This window comes from Schistocerca serialis, chromosome 2, assembly GCF_023864345.2.
Source record: "Schistocerca serialis cubense isolate TAMUIC-IGC-003099 chromosome 2, iqSchSeri2.2, whole genome shotgun sequence".
Taxonomy (NCBI): domain Eukaryota; kingdom Metazoa; phylum Arthropoda; class Insecta; order Orthoptera; family Acrididae; genus Schistocerca; species Schistocerca serialis.
In genome coordinates this window covers 51605725-51622089 of record NC_064639.1, presented here as the reverse complement: position 1 = coordinate 51622089, position 16365 = coordinate 51605725, and the positions used below count along the sequence as shown (strand labels likewise).

The following is a 16365-nucleotide window of genomic DNA, read 5'->3' as shown; positions in this document are numbered from 1 at the left end:
CTTCACGAAAAACATGTGCTCCATCAAAAATAAACGTGAGAAATCTTTTTCTGGACATTTTGAACTCAAATCAGTCAAACTTTAGCACAGTTCATATTAACAATCTGTAATTCATAAATGGGTCAATGCATGGGGCACAGTAACCTAACAGAAAACAGCATTCTTACTATCCTTCGAGCACTAGCTCATTTTCCAGCAACAGTATACACATTCACACATAACTGTTATAGGTGAGTAGTTATCTTTCCCTTATTTTACGTATTGCCCCACCCAGAAATTTCCATTATTCTCATGTAGTTAATGAATACATTTCAGGGAAGCATTCTATTCCATTTATTGCCTTTTGGTGAGTGAAGTGTTTCTACGGAAAATTGCCTCTGAGAAGATTTACTGAGCTATTGCGTTAACTGATTACTTTTATTACCACAATATACAAACATTCTGAAATACATACCTAACAGCATTCTCTGAAATCAGTTAAGTTACATAAACATGAGGAACATACACCTGAAACAGTAGTCAGATAAGGAGATCTCATGTCTTTTGAAGGTAGCACCAATCGGAGTGCTCGAAGTAAACTGCTCTAGTAACAGTGAAGTTAAAAGTAGTAATATTTGCAGTTATGTAAGTCAGGAATGACATCCAGTACAAATTTTGTAAATGATTTTTACATGAAAACTGCTTTAAAATTAATGTAAGACTGGTAACTGTGAACTACTTGTGGTCAAGTGAGCCATGTGAAAGAAATTATTTAAAAATCATGAAGAATTACACTGCACACAAAGTACAAACATAAATGATTAAACATTTATGTCTTAGAATGTAGAAATGGATTTCTGTTACAAATCACATGTGAATGCAGACTCTCAAGAACAAACATTAAATTTATGAAGGACAGTTCTGAAGCCATTAAAAATACAAATACAATGTAAAACCTATGGATGCACAAGCATTTCAAAATTTGAGTCAAACTCAGTCAAGATCAAAAAGATGGAAAATAATATTCAAACAATGGAAAACCCATGATGGAATACTGACAGTATTATGATAAGAATAGAGCGCTACTCAACATACAGCGCAGATGTTGAGTCGCAGCAGACATAATGAAAAGACTGCTAAACATGTAAGCTTTCGCCCCAAAAAGACAACAAACACACACACATATTCAAGCAGCTGAGCTGTGTTTTTGTGAATGAGTGTGTGTGTGTGTGTGTGTGTGTGTGTGTGTGTGTTGCCTATATCAGGAGACCTTCTGGCCAAAAGTTTAATGTATTTAGTAGGCTTTTTTGTCACGCCTGCCTGTGACTCAACATCTCAGCTAGAGGGTGACTAACAACCCGTCCTTTTCATAATAACGTCTAAAGAATATTCATAAATGTAAGTTTGTAGGTTTTCATGGCCAGTATCAATTTGAATAAAATCATTTTGAGTTTTAATTTGCATCATTATGAAACATGAAAACAACTAAAATGCTGATGTTTCAACCAAGATTGCACTGGCCCTTTGCAGGTGACTAACTGCTTGATTTTGGGGCTAGATCTTCCCTTGCGTACTGTAAGTAATTAAGTAGATAAACAAATCTACTCACCAAGCAGTGGCAGGAGAACACACGTATAAAATGTATTACAGTTTGCAAGCTTTTGGAACCAGTGGCTCCTTCTTCTGGGAGAAGGGTTGAAGGGGAAGGAAGAGGGGTGAAGGAAAAGGATTGGTGAGTTTTAGGAAAAGGTATAGAATTCAGAAAAGTCACCCACAATACTGGGTCAGGGGAGATTTATCACACGGGATGAGAAGGAAAGACTGAGTATTGGGGACTGCACTGCACAAGATTTGAAAACTTAAGACCTTAAAGGTGGAAGATAGGGTAATATGCAAGACAGTGACCATGCTACAACATGCACATGTTAATAAGAGTGAAAAACTTACGTGTGTTGTTTGCAATAGAGGTGGCAGGGAGACAGTAAAAAATAGACAGGTCAGAAAATGATATATGTAGAAAACTAAAAGAAAGTGAAGAAAGGAATAATTACTGCGATGAAATTCTGAAACTAAAGACATTAACATAAATAGCACAAAATGTAGAAAACAGATGACAGTTTGAGCAAGATAAATGAAAACAAAGACTGCCAAAGGGAATGATGACCACATGGGTTATCTTGTTCACGTTGTCTTTTAGCTTAAACAGTATGTATTTAGTTAGACTATGTACAGCAATTTAATATTCTATGTAAATCACACATCACACAATTTGTCCCACCCATAAACATATGACATACCATGTATATTGTCAAGAATTGGTGCAACTTTCTCATAGCTACATGTTTCTTTAAAAGAAAAATGTAAATTTAATTTGAATGTGGCTTGGGTAAATTGTGGCCACTAACAGAGCAGAATTACTGTTTTGATGTCAAAATTGTTCAGTTCCATGTCAATTTCTTGTCGCACCCATAACACTGATTTTATTTATTATATTACACACAATTCAATATGTATATCTGAATTTGTTAGAATTAGAAAGAGTCGTTTTGTTGCTCAAAACAGTAATTTGACGTCAAATAACTTATGATTCTTAAATGTAAAACAAAAATACTAGTACAAACTAGTATAAATGTCCCACCCGAAATTGCACCTTGCCCTCCAAACCACCATAAGAACATAGTCAAATTTTATGACACTCTCAAACCTGTATCCCTACTCCAAGGTTCCTATCCTTGTAACCATTCCCAGAATAAGACTTTCCCCATGCACTCACTCATTACTTCCTATTCCAGCCCTGGAGCAACACAATGTTTTAACTAACCTGTGTCCACTGCACAGTGTTTTATATAGGTATGTGCAACACTAGACTGGCTGAGTATGTGGATGGGCACAGAAGAACTACCTACCTTGGAAACTCCGGAAAATTGCTCTCTGACACATTACTCCATCTGATATGTTCCTGGGCTTAATGTCCATTAACATGGACAGCAGTCGGTCGGTGTTGGCAGGAGATTCTTATGCAAGCTAGAATGTTTTCTTTTATATACACCAAAGAAGTGTGTGTGTTGTGTGTGTGTGTGTGTGTGTGTGTGTGTGTGTGTGTGTACTGAAACTGAGGAAAGCAGAGCAAATGTAGCAATAATTAACTCTGTTTTTGAAGGTTGCTTTACTATGGAAAATACAGCTGTACTGCCCCAGATTATTTCTCGCACCATTGCAAAAATTACTGCTAGAGATATTAAGTGTATTGATGTTGCCAACTGAAATCACTAAGAATAGGTTGCGGGGCCTGATGGAATCCCTGCCTTACTCTACAAAGAGTTAATGTTATTTCACCATAATATGCATAGTCCCTCCCTCCCGCCTACCACCCATCCCCACAAAAAAATAAATGCCCATTGATTTGAAGAAAGCACAAATTACAACTGTCCAAACAATGGATAACAGAAATGATCCACAAAACTGTCATCTGATATCCATCTGTTATAGAATCCTGAACATGTCCTGAGCTGAAACATAATGAAATATCTTGAACAGAATGGCCTACTTCATGCAAAGCACGATGAATTTCATAAACACTGATATGCAAAACCTGACGTGCACTTTTCTCACCATAGATCAAGACAATCAGTTGCATTCAATACTTCTTACTTCTGAAAAGCATTTGACTCAATACCACGCAAACAATTATTAACAAGTGTATTATATTTGTGACTGGATTGGGAATGTCGATATGGCAGACACAGCATGTCATCTTGGATGGAAAGTGGAAATAACTTCATGCACGTCCCCGGCAAGTATGTTGGGATCCTAACTGTTCATATCATATATTAGTGACCTTCCATACCAAAGTTTCAACAATCAGTATTATGTGAAGATCTAGAGATATTTATCACCATCCTAGTTACCACTCCTGTAGGGACTAATTACAACAGACTAATTACAACGAGAAAAAGAGGCATTTAAGCACTCTTCCAATATTCCATATGAGATTGGAATGGAAAGTACCCCAAATGTGTGGTATCGATCACTCCTCACAGTGGTTCACAGAGCATATGTGTAGATGGAGATCTTGGAATTCTTATACTCACTCCCTAATACATTTACTTCTTAATGGTTTTTGTTGCTGAAAATAAAAATCAGTTTCAGATGAGGTAGGATATTACGGTCACAGCACATGACAAATATGTTCATGTAGACCTTGCCTCCTCCTCCCCCGCAAGACTTCAGAGTGGAGCTATGTACTCCAAAACAACGGTTTTCAAAATCAAAGATACTGTAAGATTTCATATCTACCAACTCAGAAGAAAATTAAAAACTTACCACATGAGCCACTCTCTCCACACATTACCAATATCAGTATTCAATAATTTAAAATCTGAATTATCTGCATGGCAAGCTGAAGTGTAAAAGTAGTTTTTAAATTACTGGTACTCATGCTGACACTGGCAAGTTGAAGTGTAAAAGTTGTTTTTAAATTACTGGTACTCATGCTGACACTAACTGCATGTGGTATGCAGAAGGTATGTACGGTACACAGGTCTCTGTATAGATAAGTATATCTTTAAAAAATACTACTTTATAAAAGTAAATATTAATCTAACAATTGGAGGTAACAGGCAACTGCGGAAGCAACAGTTTTTTCAAAGTATTTGCAGCTATATTTCCAACTTGCTACATAAAATTTAATTTGAGTTTGGTCAAATATATCATTAAACAATATAATGATTGTTTACGACTAATTTTCTATGATGTTCTTTGCTTTTGTTAATTTGTACCTCGTCTCGTTCCCCATCCTTCAACATTCTCCTTGCGACCGGTAAGACAACGAGTATGGTACTGGATATGAATCTAACAAGTGAACTGAATAGGCTTACATACCGTAATAAACGTACGTCCTTACTGAATTACTTGTGTAAAAAACATCAACGGTACGTCCAAATTGAATTCGAACGAAGTACGAATCCTACCACAACACCGTTGTCGGTAAGGATAGTATTGTATATTGTTGCTGGGACCAGTGATAGTAACAGTGTCTCTTCACATGTCGTATAATAATACGAAATGCATTTTGTATTGAATGGGGCAAATTATAACTGGTCTGCTGTTATTACATAGAATGAAAATCATGAAAACTCTGGTCGTAAAAACTGACACGTTTGACACAGTTCCTCTCCCAGACCTATATTTAATAGTTAATGGCATCTGCACACTATTTCTAAATGTATTCGTATACTTACTGCTAAAATAAAGCAGTTGGTCAAAGAAAAATTATTCTTCACAAATGCGCATTAAAAAGGTGTATCAAATATTTCGAAGACATACTGTTTACTAAGTAACATGGCAACACAGACGTCGCGTCAACAAATCCATTGATAGAACAGTGCAGCAAATGTTTCTCCTCATTTACAGCGTTATAAGCGCACACATATACTTAACAATCGCGAATGCTTGGCACACGTGATATTACGCCTGTCTGACTGGAACGTAGAATACAAAACTACGATCTATCAGTGTGTGCTCTCACTATCATTCGTCAATCGAAACACTATCTTGGCTTAATTTTTGATTGACAGATGGTATAAAGTCAAATCGCTCCCAAAATATCATGTAGCGTAGCCATATTTTGTACGGCTGTACACTGCATTTCTTCTCTATTCCTCTGCATCAAACCTACCACCAGTAACTTAATTGATGATACAGACCAATTAAAAGCGTGAATATCAGATTCTAAAATATATTTCGCTGTCAGGTTGAACTCGGGGTTGTACAATATACACTATAGGCTACATGCGTTTTATGAGTAGATTTCTTCATTAAAGAATTCTGTTCCCAAATGTCGCGCCCAAGAGACGAGACAATTACTTCTATTCACAAGATAATGTAGACCGGCTGTTAAAATGGGTTACTTCCACACTTTCTTCCTACATAACTGATACTACTTGTGAAATTAGTGAAATCTGCATCAGAGAAAAGCGTACAGTAAGGGTTTCTACATGAGAGAAGCAGTCCCACTATCACTGATTGTACCTGTTAAAAAGACTAGCTATGGTGGTCTTCTCTTAGATTAAATTTACACAGCTGCATCGCACAAAAGGAGGAGATTCAGATCAGAATCTGTATTATATTCAAGCTCATAAATACACAGTACCATATGCATTACCAATATACGGTACAGGTACTTCCCTGATGGTTACAGAAATTTTCGTTTGTGCTTGTTGATGACTCTGTATGCTTTATAAATGTTTTTATTCCATCACTCAATTTATTTAGACTCCAGTCATAACAGTTTTACATGTCTCATACAAATATATTCTGTTTATGAGGATTTTTAAATTTTTGCGTACCGGTATTTGAAATGCCCGCTATTTCCTGCGTAAAACAGTTTTTGTTTCATATAAATACGAAAATTTTTTCGTGAGGTATCATGGTTTTCCTGACGCTCTAGCATCTAAACGCCACGCCTTCGTTTTTGCACCCCGCAGAGTTAACGCACAGATTTCTTTCATTCCTTGTACGGTATTTTTTGCTTCTATTGTTTTATTGTGTAAGGTTTCCTACTCTCTATCCAGCATCTACACTCATAGTCCCGATCGTGTTTTTATTTCTTTGGAACACTTTTGATTGTGCGAGTGAAGTAAGTGTTGATTTGTATTTCCTCTGGATTCGCACGTTCTCATAAAAATTCCACAAATAAAGATATTCTCGCCTAAATTAAAATTCACATAAAATAAATATGTACATGTAAATGAGGTTACTGGGTCAAAGGAACCAAAAATATTAAACTACAGCCTAGTTTACACGACGACACTAGCTCAAGGCAACTGCGTTACCAGCCACTGCCCATGAGTGCGGTGCGGTTGCGCAACTCGTCGGTGAAACTAAACAGTTTCGGCGTGTTCCAACTTTGGCGACACTAGTTGCACGAGTTTTGAGGTTATGTGTGTTCGTAGAGTGTAGACAAACTGAAATATGAGCAGCAGTGATCCCCCATTCACAAATGTTTGAATTTTGAAATATTGCCACTGTACAGATCTATCTTCAAGAGAGTAGATTGGAAACCATTCTCTTCTTAATGCGGCCTGCTTCGAATAATTACTGCTGTTAATGTCAATAATTATTACTGTTAGTAATTATTGGTGTTAATGAAAAAGTGTCATCACCAACTAAAACCGCATCTTATCGCATGCCAAGTTTTCTCGATTGTAATCATGTAATGCATGAAAGTGTGATTTGTAATTTCAGTTCTGGCGACAGTGCTTCATGCATTGCAATTTCTTTATTCCTTATCGCATGATTATTTAGAAGAAACGTTAACAGTTCTGGTGACATTCTAAGATAATTAAAAGAGCTTCTTGGGCCTTCCATTACAAATTATTTCAGCAAGGATGCTGAGCAACCGAGCTGACGTCTTTTCTTCATCCAGTCACGAATCCAAACACGTTTCTTATTTTTTCTTATGTAGCGATTCCACGCAACAAGCTTTCAACTCCATCACAACTCCGACGTGCAGCCGTCGAACCTTTCATTTCAGACACGACTAACTTTCATTCCAGACACGATTCAGGAACCCACAAAACGACTAAATTGAAGTATATACTGGTTTAACCGTGTCTACAGTCAAATATGAAACCATTTGCGTGCAAAGAACTGTATATTTTAGCTATGTACATTCAGTCATAAGCTATGGGATAATTTTCTGGGGAAATAATGTACTCAACTTACAAACAGTTTTTAAAGTGCAGAAGAGAGCAGTGAGAATTATAACTAAAAGCAGTAAGTGGGCTCACTGCAGAGAACTATTCAAAATACTTGGTATTCTAACTGTTCCCTGTTTATTTATGTTCCACACTATAGTATATATAAAGAAAAATATAGTGAATTATAGTACAAACAGCATTTTACACAGCTATAGCACAAGAACAAGCCACTGCCTTCATCTAGATAGGAGAAACAAGCATAAGACCCAAAAAAGTTTCTTGTATCAGGGTGTAAAATTGTATAACAAGCTGCCACAGGAAATCAAAGAAATTAAAAGCATGTACTGTTTCAGAAAAACTCTTAAACCGTATTTTCAGGAACACTGTTTTTACACAGTAAGTGAATATTTAAATGTTTGAATGTAATTTAAGTGACATAATGATATTGTATTGTATATTCTGTAAATGTATAACAAGCTGCACAGGACATCAAAGAAATTAACAACATGTACTGTTACAGAAAACCCTTAAACTATATTTTCAGGAACACTGTTTCTAAACAATAAGTGAATATTTAATTGTTTGAATGTAATTTAAGTGATAAATGTCATTGTATTTGTATACTCTGTAAATGCATATAAAAGTGTCAATGTATCTGCAAAAATCACTGTATCCAAACTGACAACATCCATACATTGCAAAATGTCTACAGATGGCTAATCAAATAAATAAATAAATAAATAAAACTCATTCCACGCATAACGAGTGGCGCAACCCAATGTCGCCGTGTAAACTAGGCATAAAGACAGTCAGCACCTCAAGAAAGAAACCGCAGTGTCTTCGAGGAGTTTCCTTCCAGTCAGCTTGTGGAGATGAACATGCATTTGGAAATATTGTGGTTAACCGTAGTATGTTCTGTGATTTCATTTCCAAAAATACTGTGTGCAGACTATGTGGTGGTATCATATCCTTGGGAGAGAATCAGTGTCATAGCAAGGGGATTATGTCAAACCTGACTTTGAACTGTACAAAATGTGGTGCAGTTGCTATAACAATGACGTAGAAATGGCAAATAGTAATTTGTATTGGAATAACACAAGACTAGTTTATGGCCTCAGATCTACGGGGAAAGGGATGGAGGTGAGTTAATTCTTATGTACATTACTTGATGTTCCAAATCCATCTACAATAAAGTTATTGGAACTGCTGTCGCTGAAGTCATTTCAATGAAGCAAACATGTGAAGAAGCACTCAAGGAAAGTGATGGCAGTGAAAGCAGTGATATTTGTAAATGTTTTGATGGTAGCTGGCAAGAACGAGCCCACACTTCATTAAATGATGTTGTGACTGCTACGTCATTTGATATAGGCAAGGTAACAGATGTAGAGATTATAAGCAAATACTGTAAACCTTGTGGCAGTGAAACTGAAACAGTGGATGACAAAACTGTCAGTTGAATTATAATGGTCCAAGTGGTGGGATGGAAATAGCAGGAGTTTTCATTATTGCTAGTCGTTCAGTGGCAAACAGAGCTGTCAGGCAGACACAGTATTTAGGGGACAGTGGCTGCAAGGCTTATGACTCGATTTGTTTAGAACAACCCTCTAGTCCTAATGTCACAGTTTCTAAATAAAAACGCATTGGGAGTGTCCAGGAGAGAATGGGGTCCAGGTTGAGAAGAGTATTAAAAGAGAAGTCAAAAATAGTAGTGGAAGGAGGTAAGAAGACAGGTGGTAAAGATATTGTGATAAATGTTGAAATAAATATATTACAGAATTATTATGGCTTGGCCACAAGAAGAAGCGCTGGGAATTTAGAAAACACGAAAAAAGCTGCATGGGCAGTCTTTTTCCATAAGCTTCCCACAAATGAAGCTCCTCAGCACTGTCTTTGTCTGAATGATCCTGAAATTTGGGCAAGTACAGGAGCAGTGCAACATATAAAAAGAAACATTCTTTACCTACAGGAGTAATGAATGAAATTAAATCTATATTTAGAGATCTTTGTAAATTACTTTGTTGAAGTAATATCTCTATGGGAAAACGCAAAATTTAAACAGATGTGTGAATACTCTCATTTGGATCTGGTTACTGAAACCTGTATTTGTTCAGACTATAACTCTCAAATATGGTGCTTAAGATGCTGTTTTATGCTTCAGTGATGGAGTAACAAGGAAACTGGATGTTTTGGAAGTATTGGGCATAAAATCTGGTGGAACTACGGCAAAATTGTTGGTGCAAATAGGTAAAAAATAGAATCTGCAAAGCAGAAATTACTAATTTAAAATGCACAAAAGAAGCCAGATGGAAAAGAAGAGGGACCAAGAGAAGGGAAGGAGATCAGTATAATTTAGTGGTAAGTGTACTAAAATTGAAATACTAAACTTTAAATTCATTTTTCTCAAAAGAACTTTTTTTTACTTTCAGGTACCACTATTTTCTAAACTAACTGGGTTGGGAATAAGAAATTAGCTCAATTTGTACTCAGGATGGTAATAAGTTATTACTAGTAAACTGAGAACCACTGACCCAGCAGACTGTGTTTTATAACAATTAATGTATTTCGAAAAGCGAAATTTTATTAGTTAACGAATAAAAAAATCTTTAAATCAATAAGAGGTATTTTGTTCATTTTAGTTGTAAATGCAAGCCTATATGTTCTATGCATTCAGTAAATATTTCACTGTTTTAACACTTATAGTTCTTTTGAAAAGTGTACCTGGTAAAAGGGTGAGACAGCGCTGGCAGAATAGGCATAAAAATTAAATTCCATCTCCCCTTAAATTACATTCCCATTCACCCTACTTTTACTTGAAGGTCAAGATTCATTTCTATCAGGTTACCTTTAAAACAAGACTAGCGGAAGTTCTTGAGGTTAATGTTTTAGTGTTTCTATATAATAGCCACAACACTGTAATCAGATCGACTGAAGAATCTACTACAAAAGATAGAAACCAGTGATTTTCATTGTATAAACACATGACTATACTCACCTGGCTTCAGAGAACACCTGGCTGTGCATGTTCTACCATTGTGAAAAAAGCTGCTAAACATGTGTTATGCTTGCCAACTCCCATAACGCTTACTCGTTTTCATTTCAGTTGCATTCTTTGTAATTTTTTGTTTACATTGTTTTATATTTACTGCTGGAATTTACTAATTTTAATGTAGTTTCTGCTATTAAAGAGACGAATAAAGCAAGCAGGCTCAAAATGATTTAGGTTGGAGTAATTATTCAGAGATAAAGAGGTGTGCACAGGATACAGCAGTGTAGAGAGCTGTATCAAAGCAGCCTTCAGACTGAAGGTCACATCAACAGCACTGTTATGGTGACCACTGACACTGGTTAAATATTCTGCTATTCCTTGTCCATCACTTTAGTCTTAAAGAAACGAGACTCTCCATAAAGTAAACACGCGGTAAAGGTAGTATACCGAAGCTCTTAGACAGTCGTTTCTAGATTTACACTCTTTATGATTCTAATGCCCTTTTCTTTGTTCTGAAAACTTGCTTAGCTGCAACCAGATTACACCAGAATATGACCCTTTTTATTAGCCTCTGTGGAAACTATGTTGTACACTAACTGTATTCCTGCGATAAGAGAAAATGACCAGATGTGTCAATGGAATATTGAAATATGTGATTGAATCATACTGACCATTCTTCTCGGTGATTTACAACATTAACTGTATTATCATTCTACGCTAAAAATGCCTTATACCAAAAGATGGGTGAGTCATTACCACAAAAATGTGACGTACACAGTCATGGCCCTATATATTAAACCGTAATAGTTTTAATATCACTGGGATGAAGATGTCAATAAACCTTTACCGGTGATACAGACACCTAGAAAATTACGAGAGTTTCATGTCATACAGCAAGCACTAAAAGAGAAGTGTTTATGAAATTTGAAGGTTTTTTACTTGGTTTAGACAGAAATTATACAACATTAACATAATTTCTTTGTATACAGTAATAATTGTATTTAAAATATCTGTAATAATATATTTAAAGTAATCCCCAATGTGCCAGTAGCATATGGTATAGTCTTGTATTAATGTTGCAAGAAAAGCTTCAATACTGTATTCAATTCTCAACATTTAATGCACATTGGTAATTAACTTGACTACATACATCACAACAAATGTTGATACTGTATAATCTTGAGTTTACGGGCCAATTCACACTGGCTGTCACATCATTTTGTGTCATGTCCTGTTCCATCAAAAAATTCTGCATCGAATTTCGAATGGCGGCAGAAACGTTGGCCGTCCCATCCCATCACATCATGTCATGGTGCAGTCAAAGTTTCTCAGGAAGAAAGTTTTGACATTTGATGTCATCTATCTGTTGTTGATCATGTGACCTCCAAGCTAAAAATGCGAGTTCCTCCTGATACAAAGACATGTCTCCATATTTCATTTTGTTGGGGGTTTTGTGGTTGATATCAATTATTTATTGTTTGATATAAATTGTTTTGTTTCGTTCTTTCTTTTGTTAAAATTTATAATAAATGACGAAAGGTTAACTGAAACAGTGAGATAGCAATCTCAACTGCACAACATGGGTGCACTAAATTACGTGCCCTCTACTGCATTTATAAATTTTATTTATATATTTCAGGACTGTGTTTAATAATTTACTATGAAACGGGTGCAACTTGAAGTGAAAAAAGTGCTGTAAATAGAAGCAGGTTGATTAATTGGTGGAGCTTATTTTTATGTTGTGAGACATTTGTACTGTTTCAAAAAGAAGTGGACTGAAACCCTCAGACACTGAAACTCATTTGCTTAAATGTGTGTTCATGGCAAGCTTGTTTATTGTTAAGTAGCTCTCTGGATTGTGTGTAAATTAGCTTTGCAAGCCTCAGTGGTCAGTATGTATGTGGGTTCACTAGCCATTCCCAGTACAAATATGGAACTTGAATTATTAAAAGCCAAATACAAGATGTAAAGAAAACCTATAAATCTTGAAGGAAGAGGTGTTGATGAATCTACGATTATTCCACAAAAATTTGCACTGGACTAGCAGCTAAACTAAAACTTTAAAACAAATCATTTTTTCATGGAATGTGATGAGTACTCGTAACACAGTGTTCCTTTTAGCAACTCTGGTTGCAATTCGATGTAATAAATGAAAAAAAATCATGCTTCGACTTTCTAAAATATAAAATGCAGTTTCCTCTTCCTAATGCTCCTTGTACAGTGCGTGAAATTCCCCTTCTGCACCACGTAATTACATTTTTTGGTCCCACATTACTTTTTTGTGCTGTTTTGCACTTCTATCTTACTTATGTAATATACAAGCTATCCCTGCAAGCTGGAAACCATTTGAGTCCAATAAATGTCATTTTCGTTCAAAGGTGCACTCCACCATCCGTGTACATAAGCTACCACGTTGTGTATGTACACGAAGCACATAAAAATAGTCGAAAATCATCCTGCAAAGATCGCAGTTCCCACGAAACAACAGTTGAGGACAGCATTGCGAGCTTAGATCACATGATTTCAATTAACTTGACATGCCGTGACGTGATGGGCAGTGCGAATACACCTTGACATGACGGATCTATGACATGACAGTGCCAGTGTGGATTACTTCTACAACGAGTTCACACAGATGTGTTACAACAAAACTAGTTAAAGCACGGCCTCTTTCAGTCAAGCGAAAGTTCTAAAGTATAACGAAATGTAATTAGCGTCATATTTTTTTAAAAAAATGGTTCAAATGGCTCTGAGCACTATGGGACTTAATATCTGAGGTTCAGTCCCCTAACTAACCTAAGGACATCACACACATCCATCCCCGAGGCAGAATTTGAACCTGAAGCGCCTAGAACCGCACGGGCACCGCGGCCGGCGTCATATTTTCCCCTTCACCAGCAGTCAGCCATTATAGTATACACACTAATTTGTGTAACGCGTAGAGATAACCGAGGGATCAAAATGACGAAAAATACACGAATTTTATAGCTCCGAATATGCAGTCGTATTCTACTAGAACATAGAGTTCTGTGTCAGCAGTTCACCTGTTTTTGCAGCCAGACATATATAGCAGTTAGTCACGTGATGCTGGTTTCCAGTAGTAAATGTCAGGCCAGGCAGCCAGGCGTTTTACGGGCGCAAGACACTCCCCACAAACACTGTGGGTCACTTTACAAATGCTGCTAATGTGTAACGCAGAGCAGTGTTGGAAGTGGCAATCAGGAGGTATGGCGGTAATTCGAGATTCTCTGTTGGCAGCTTATTTTAAATGATCAATGAGTAAGCTACAGCAGATGACGCGTCTTGGCCTGAATTTAAACACATACCCGAAGCTAACCACAACTTCGTGATGAACAATGTATCCGAGAAAATGCGGTCAGCGATCTGTGGCAAAACTAAAAACAAGACCGCTTTATTCACAATGATTAAATCTAAGTTCTAGAGCGACCTTAAGATGGAAAATATTGCTTCAGCACTAAAAACAAGCTGTAATTTCTCGCTGTCATCGGTTACCTGATACTATCCTCACACTGGCTACACGAGCTGCCATGTTACCAACTGATGAACACTTCTCGTTGGCACTTGGCTGCAAATTATAGGCGAAACACTGTAGTGGTTAATAAAAAAATGGGAGAAGAGAGACCGTGAAAAAGGGTAAGAATGAAAGAAATGCAGATCGGACTTTGTATTACGGAAAAGCTATCGGACTTCGTTATTCGGAAAAGCTATTGTTGGGGTGGTCCTTGTGGCGTTTTTGAGCAAAAGTTAAACCAATTTACACTACAAAAGTTATTGAAAAGAAACAGAGAATAACAGAATGTAACTGACAGGGGGAAATGGCGTAGCTTAGAGTTCATTCTTTGCCAGGTTAACATGTCTTCTTTCGGGCGGCGTCCACGTCTTCAAAAATCTCCTTCATTTCAGCGTGAAAAAAATCTGCTCCGAAATCTTGTAATAGTCCAGGGATCACTAATTTATACCAATTAAAATCATCTTGATACTGTATGCAATTTAATTCACTTTGCTACTTCCATCCACCGAATTTCTTAATAACTTCCACAATGTCTACACATTACAATCAGATCAAGATTAGCCATTAAGTTTTTACGTCAGCATCCGATCACGCCTGCCTTAAGATACCGCTATCAAGAGACAATTGAAACGAAAAAAAACAAAAAAAGTTAACAATTTTAGTAGTTTCTCTGCCCTCGAGCGCTCATACCGCTGCGACGAGACATTTTTTTATCTGAGGGAACGAGTGTAGCGCGGCGAAATTCAAAGCCCCGCTACATCGCCCCCTCGACTGTCACGCTAAAACATTTAGCGTGGCAGGCTAGCAAACAATAGAATAGATATACCTAAATGTCTATTATACATATTTTCCCAGGAAACGCCACGTGCATACTTAGAGGATTATCTTTGCCAATACTTGGTTTCTAAATCTATATACTACATACACTTGTTACAGTTTTGATTCTTTTTAGACAATTAATATATATATGTTTACATAGTGTGTGTTTGAGCAAGCTGCTCACCAGCGCAGTTAATGTTGTGCGCTTCCAGCGTTGGTTTCCCAATTCACCTCTGGCAGCACGTAGTCTTTGCGCATGCGCAGTAGCATCACTGAATTTCGCGTGCGGCAGTTTCAAAATCGCTGTGTTATGACAGTCTTCAACAGTATTCGCTCTCACATAGTGTCCATTACAAGTTGTTATTCCAGCATAAATGGCGTGTTAATTTCGGTGACACCATAAGATTGAGCGTGTGCGTGATCTGAAGCAACGTCCATGTCTTCTGTTACGACACAACACTCCAGGTCCTTGTGCGTTTTCATGACTATTGTTCCCGGGGCATATATGGTCGATGTAGTTTTTAGCCTCCACATCGCCTACGACAGGTGCTGAGTTTATTGTCTCCAAGCATCTGAAGGCCGGCCAGGAACAACGGCGTCGATGTTCGCAAAGGTAGGTGTTTCACCACTTTGTTTACACTTGCCAACAAACGTTCATTTGCAGTGTGAAAATCCTCATTATCGTCGAAGTAAATTGCAGTTTATATCGATTTACAAACAGTTATTTGGTTTATGCACCATAAGTTTCACGAACAACACAAAATTCGTCGTTTATAACGTTCACTGTTTAACACAGTTTGCAACACTTTTTGCCACATTTACATTTTAACAGTTCACTTTGTCCAAGCATGTTTACATCGTTAATTATGAAAGCTTACATTTCGTGGTCACGTTTCAAAATATGTTGACAATATTAAAGTTTTAACACATATGCAAATACATATAAATTTACAAGAATATACACGTGAAATATTTACACTAAAAAAAATTATACTAAGTCCCATTGGCTTTCTTTTATTGGGGTTATGGTCATTTTGATTTTCTTTATTAAGGTTTTGACGTGCCAAGGGATATAAGACTTAATGTTTAAAGCACGGGCTTTCCTTCATTTATTATTTCTCTTTTTTTTTTTTTATTCCATATCTTGGCTAGTGGTTGACCAGGCTTGTAATGCCATACTCAGTTTTCTTCATGTCTTTTTATTCATACCTGAAAGTTTACTGTCACACAATATATTCTTACATTCCATAAACAAACAATACCCAGCTGCAGGAGGTGGTAGGATAAAGGAGAAAGGAAGAAAGATAGAATGGAAGAAACTATTCACTACCTAAAAACTACCTAATCCT

The 16365-nt window shown here is 36.8% G+C and overlaps 1 protein-coding gene across 1 annotated transcript in view; it reads right to left on the bottom strand.

Annotated features, from left to right (window-relative positions):
- Positions 1-15286, bottom strand: part of LOC126455722 (dynein axonemal heavy chain 3) — a 1249696-nt gene extending 1234410 nt beyond the window's left edge. Inside the window, exon 1 of the mRNA XM_050091491.1 lies at positions 15248-15286. Within this exon, the coding sequence (XP_049947448.1) occupies positions 15248-15286 (39 nt within the window). The remainder of the gene's footprint in view (positions 1-15247) is intronic.
- Between the last annotated feature and the right edge of the window lie 1079 nt (positions 15287-16365).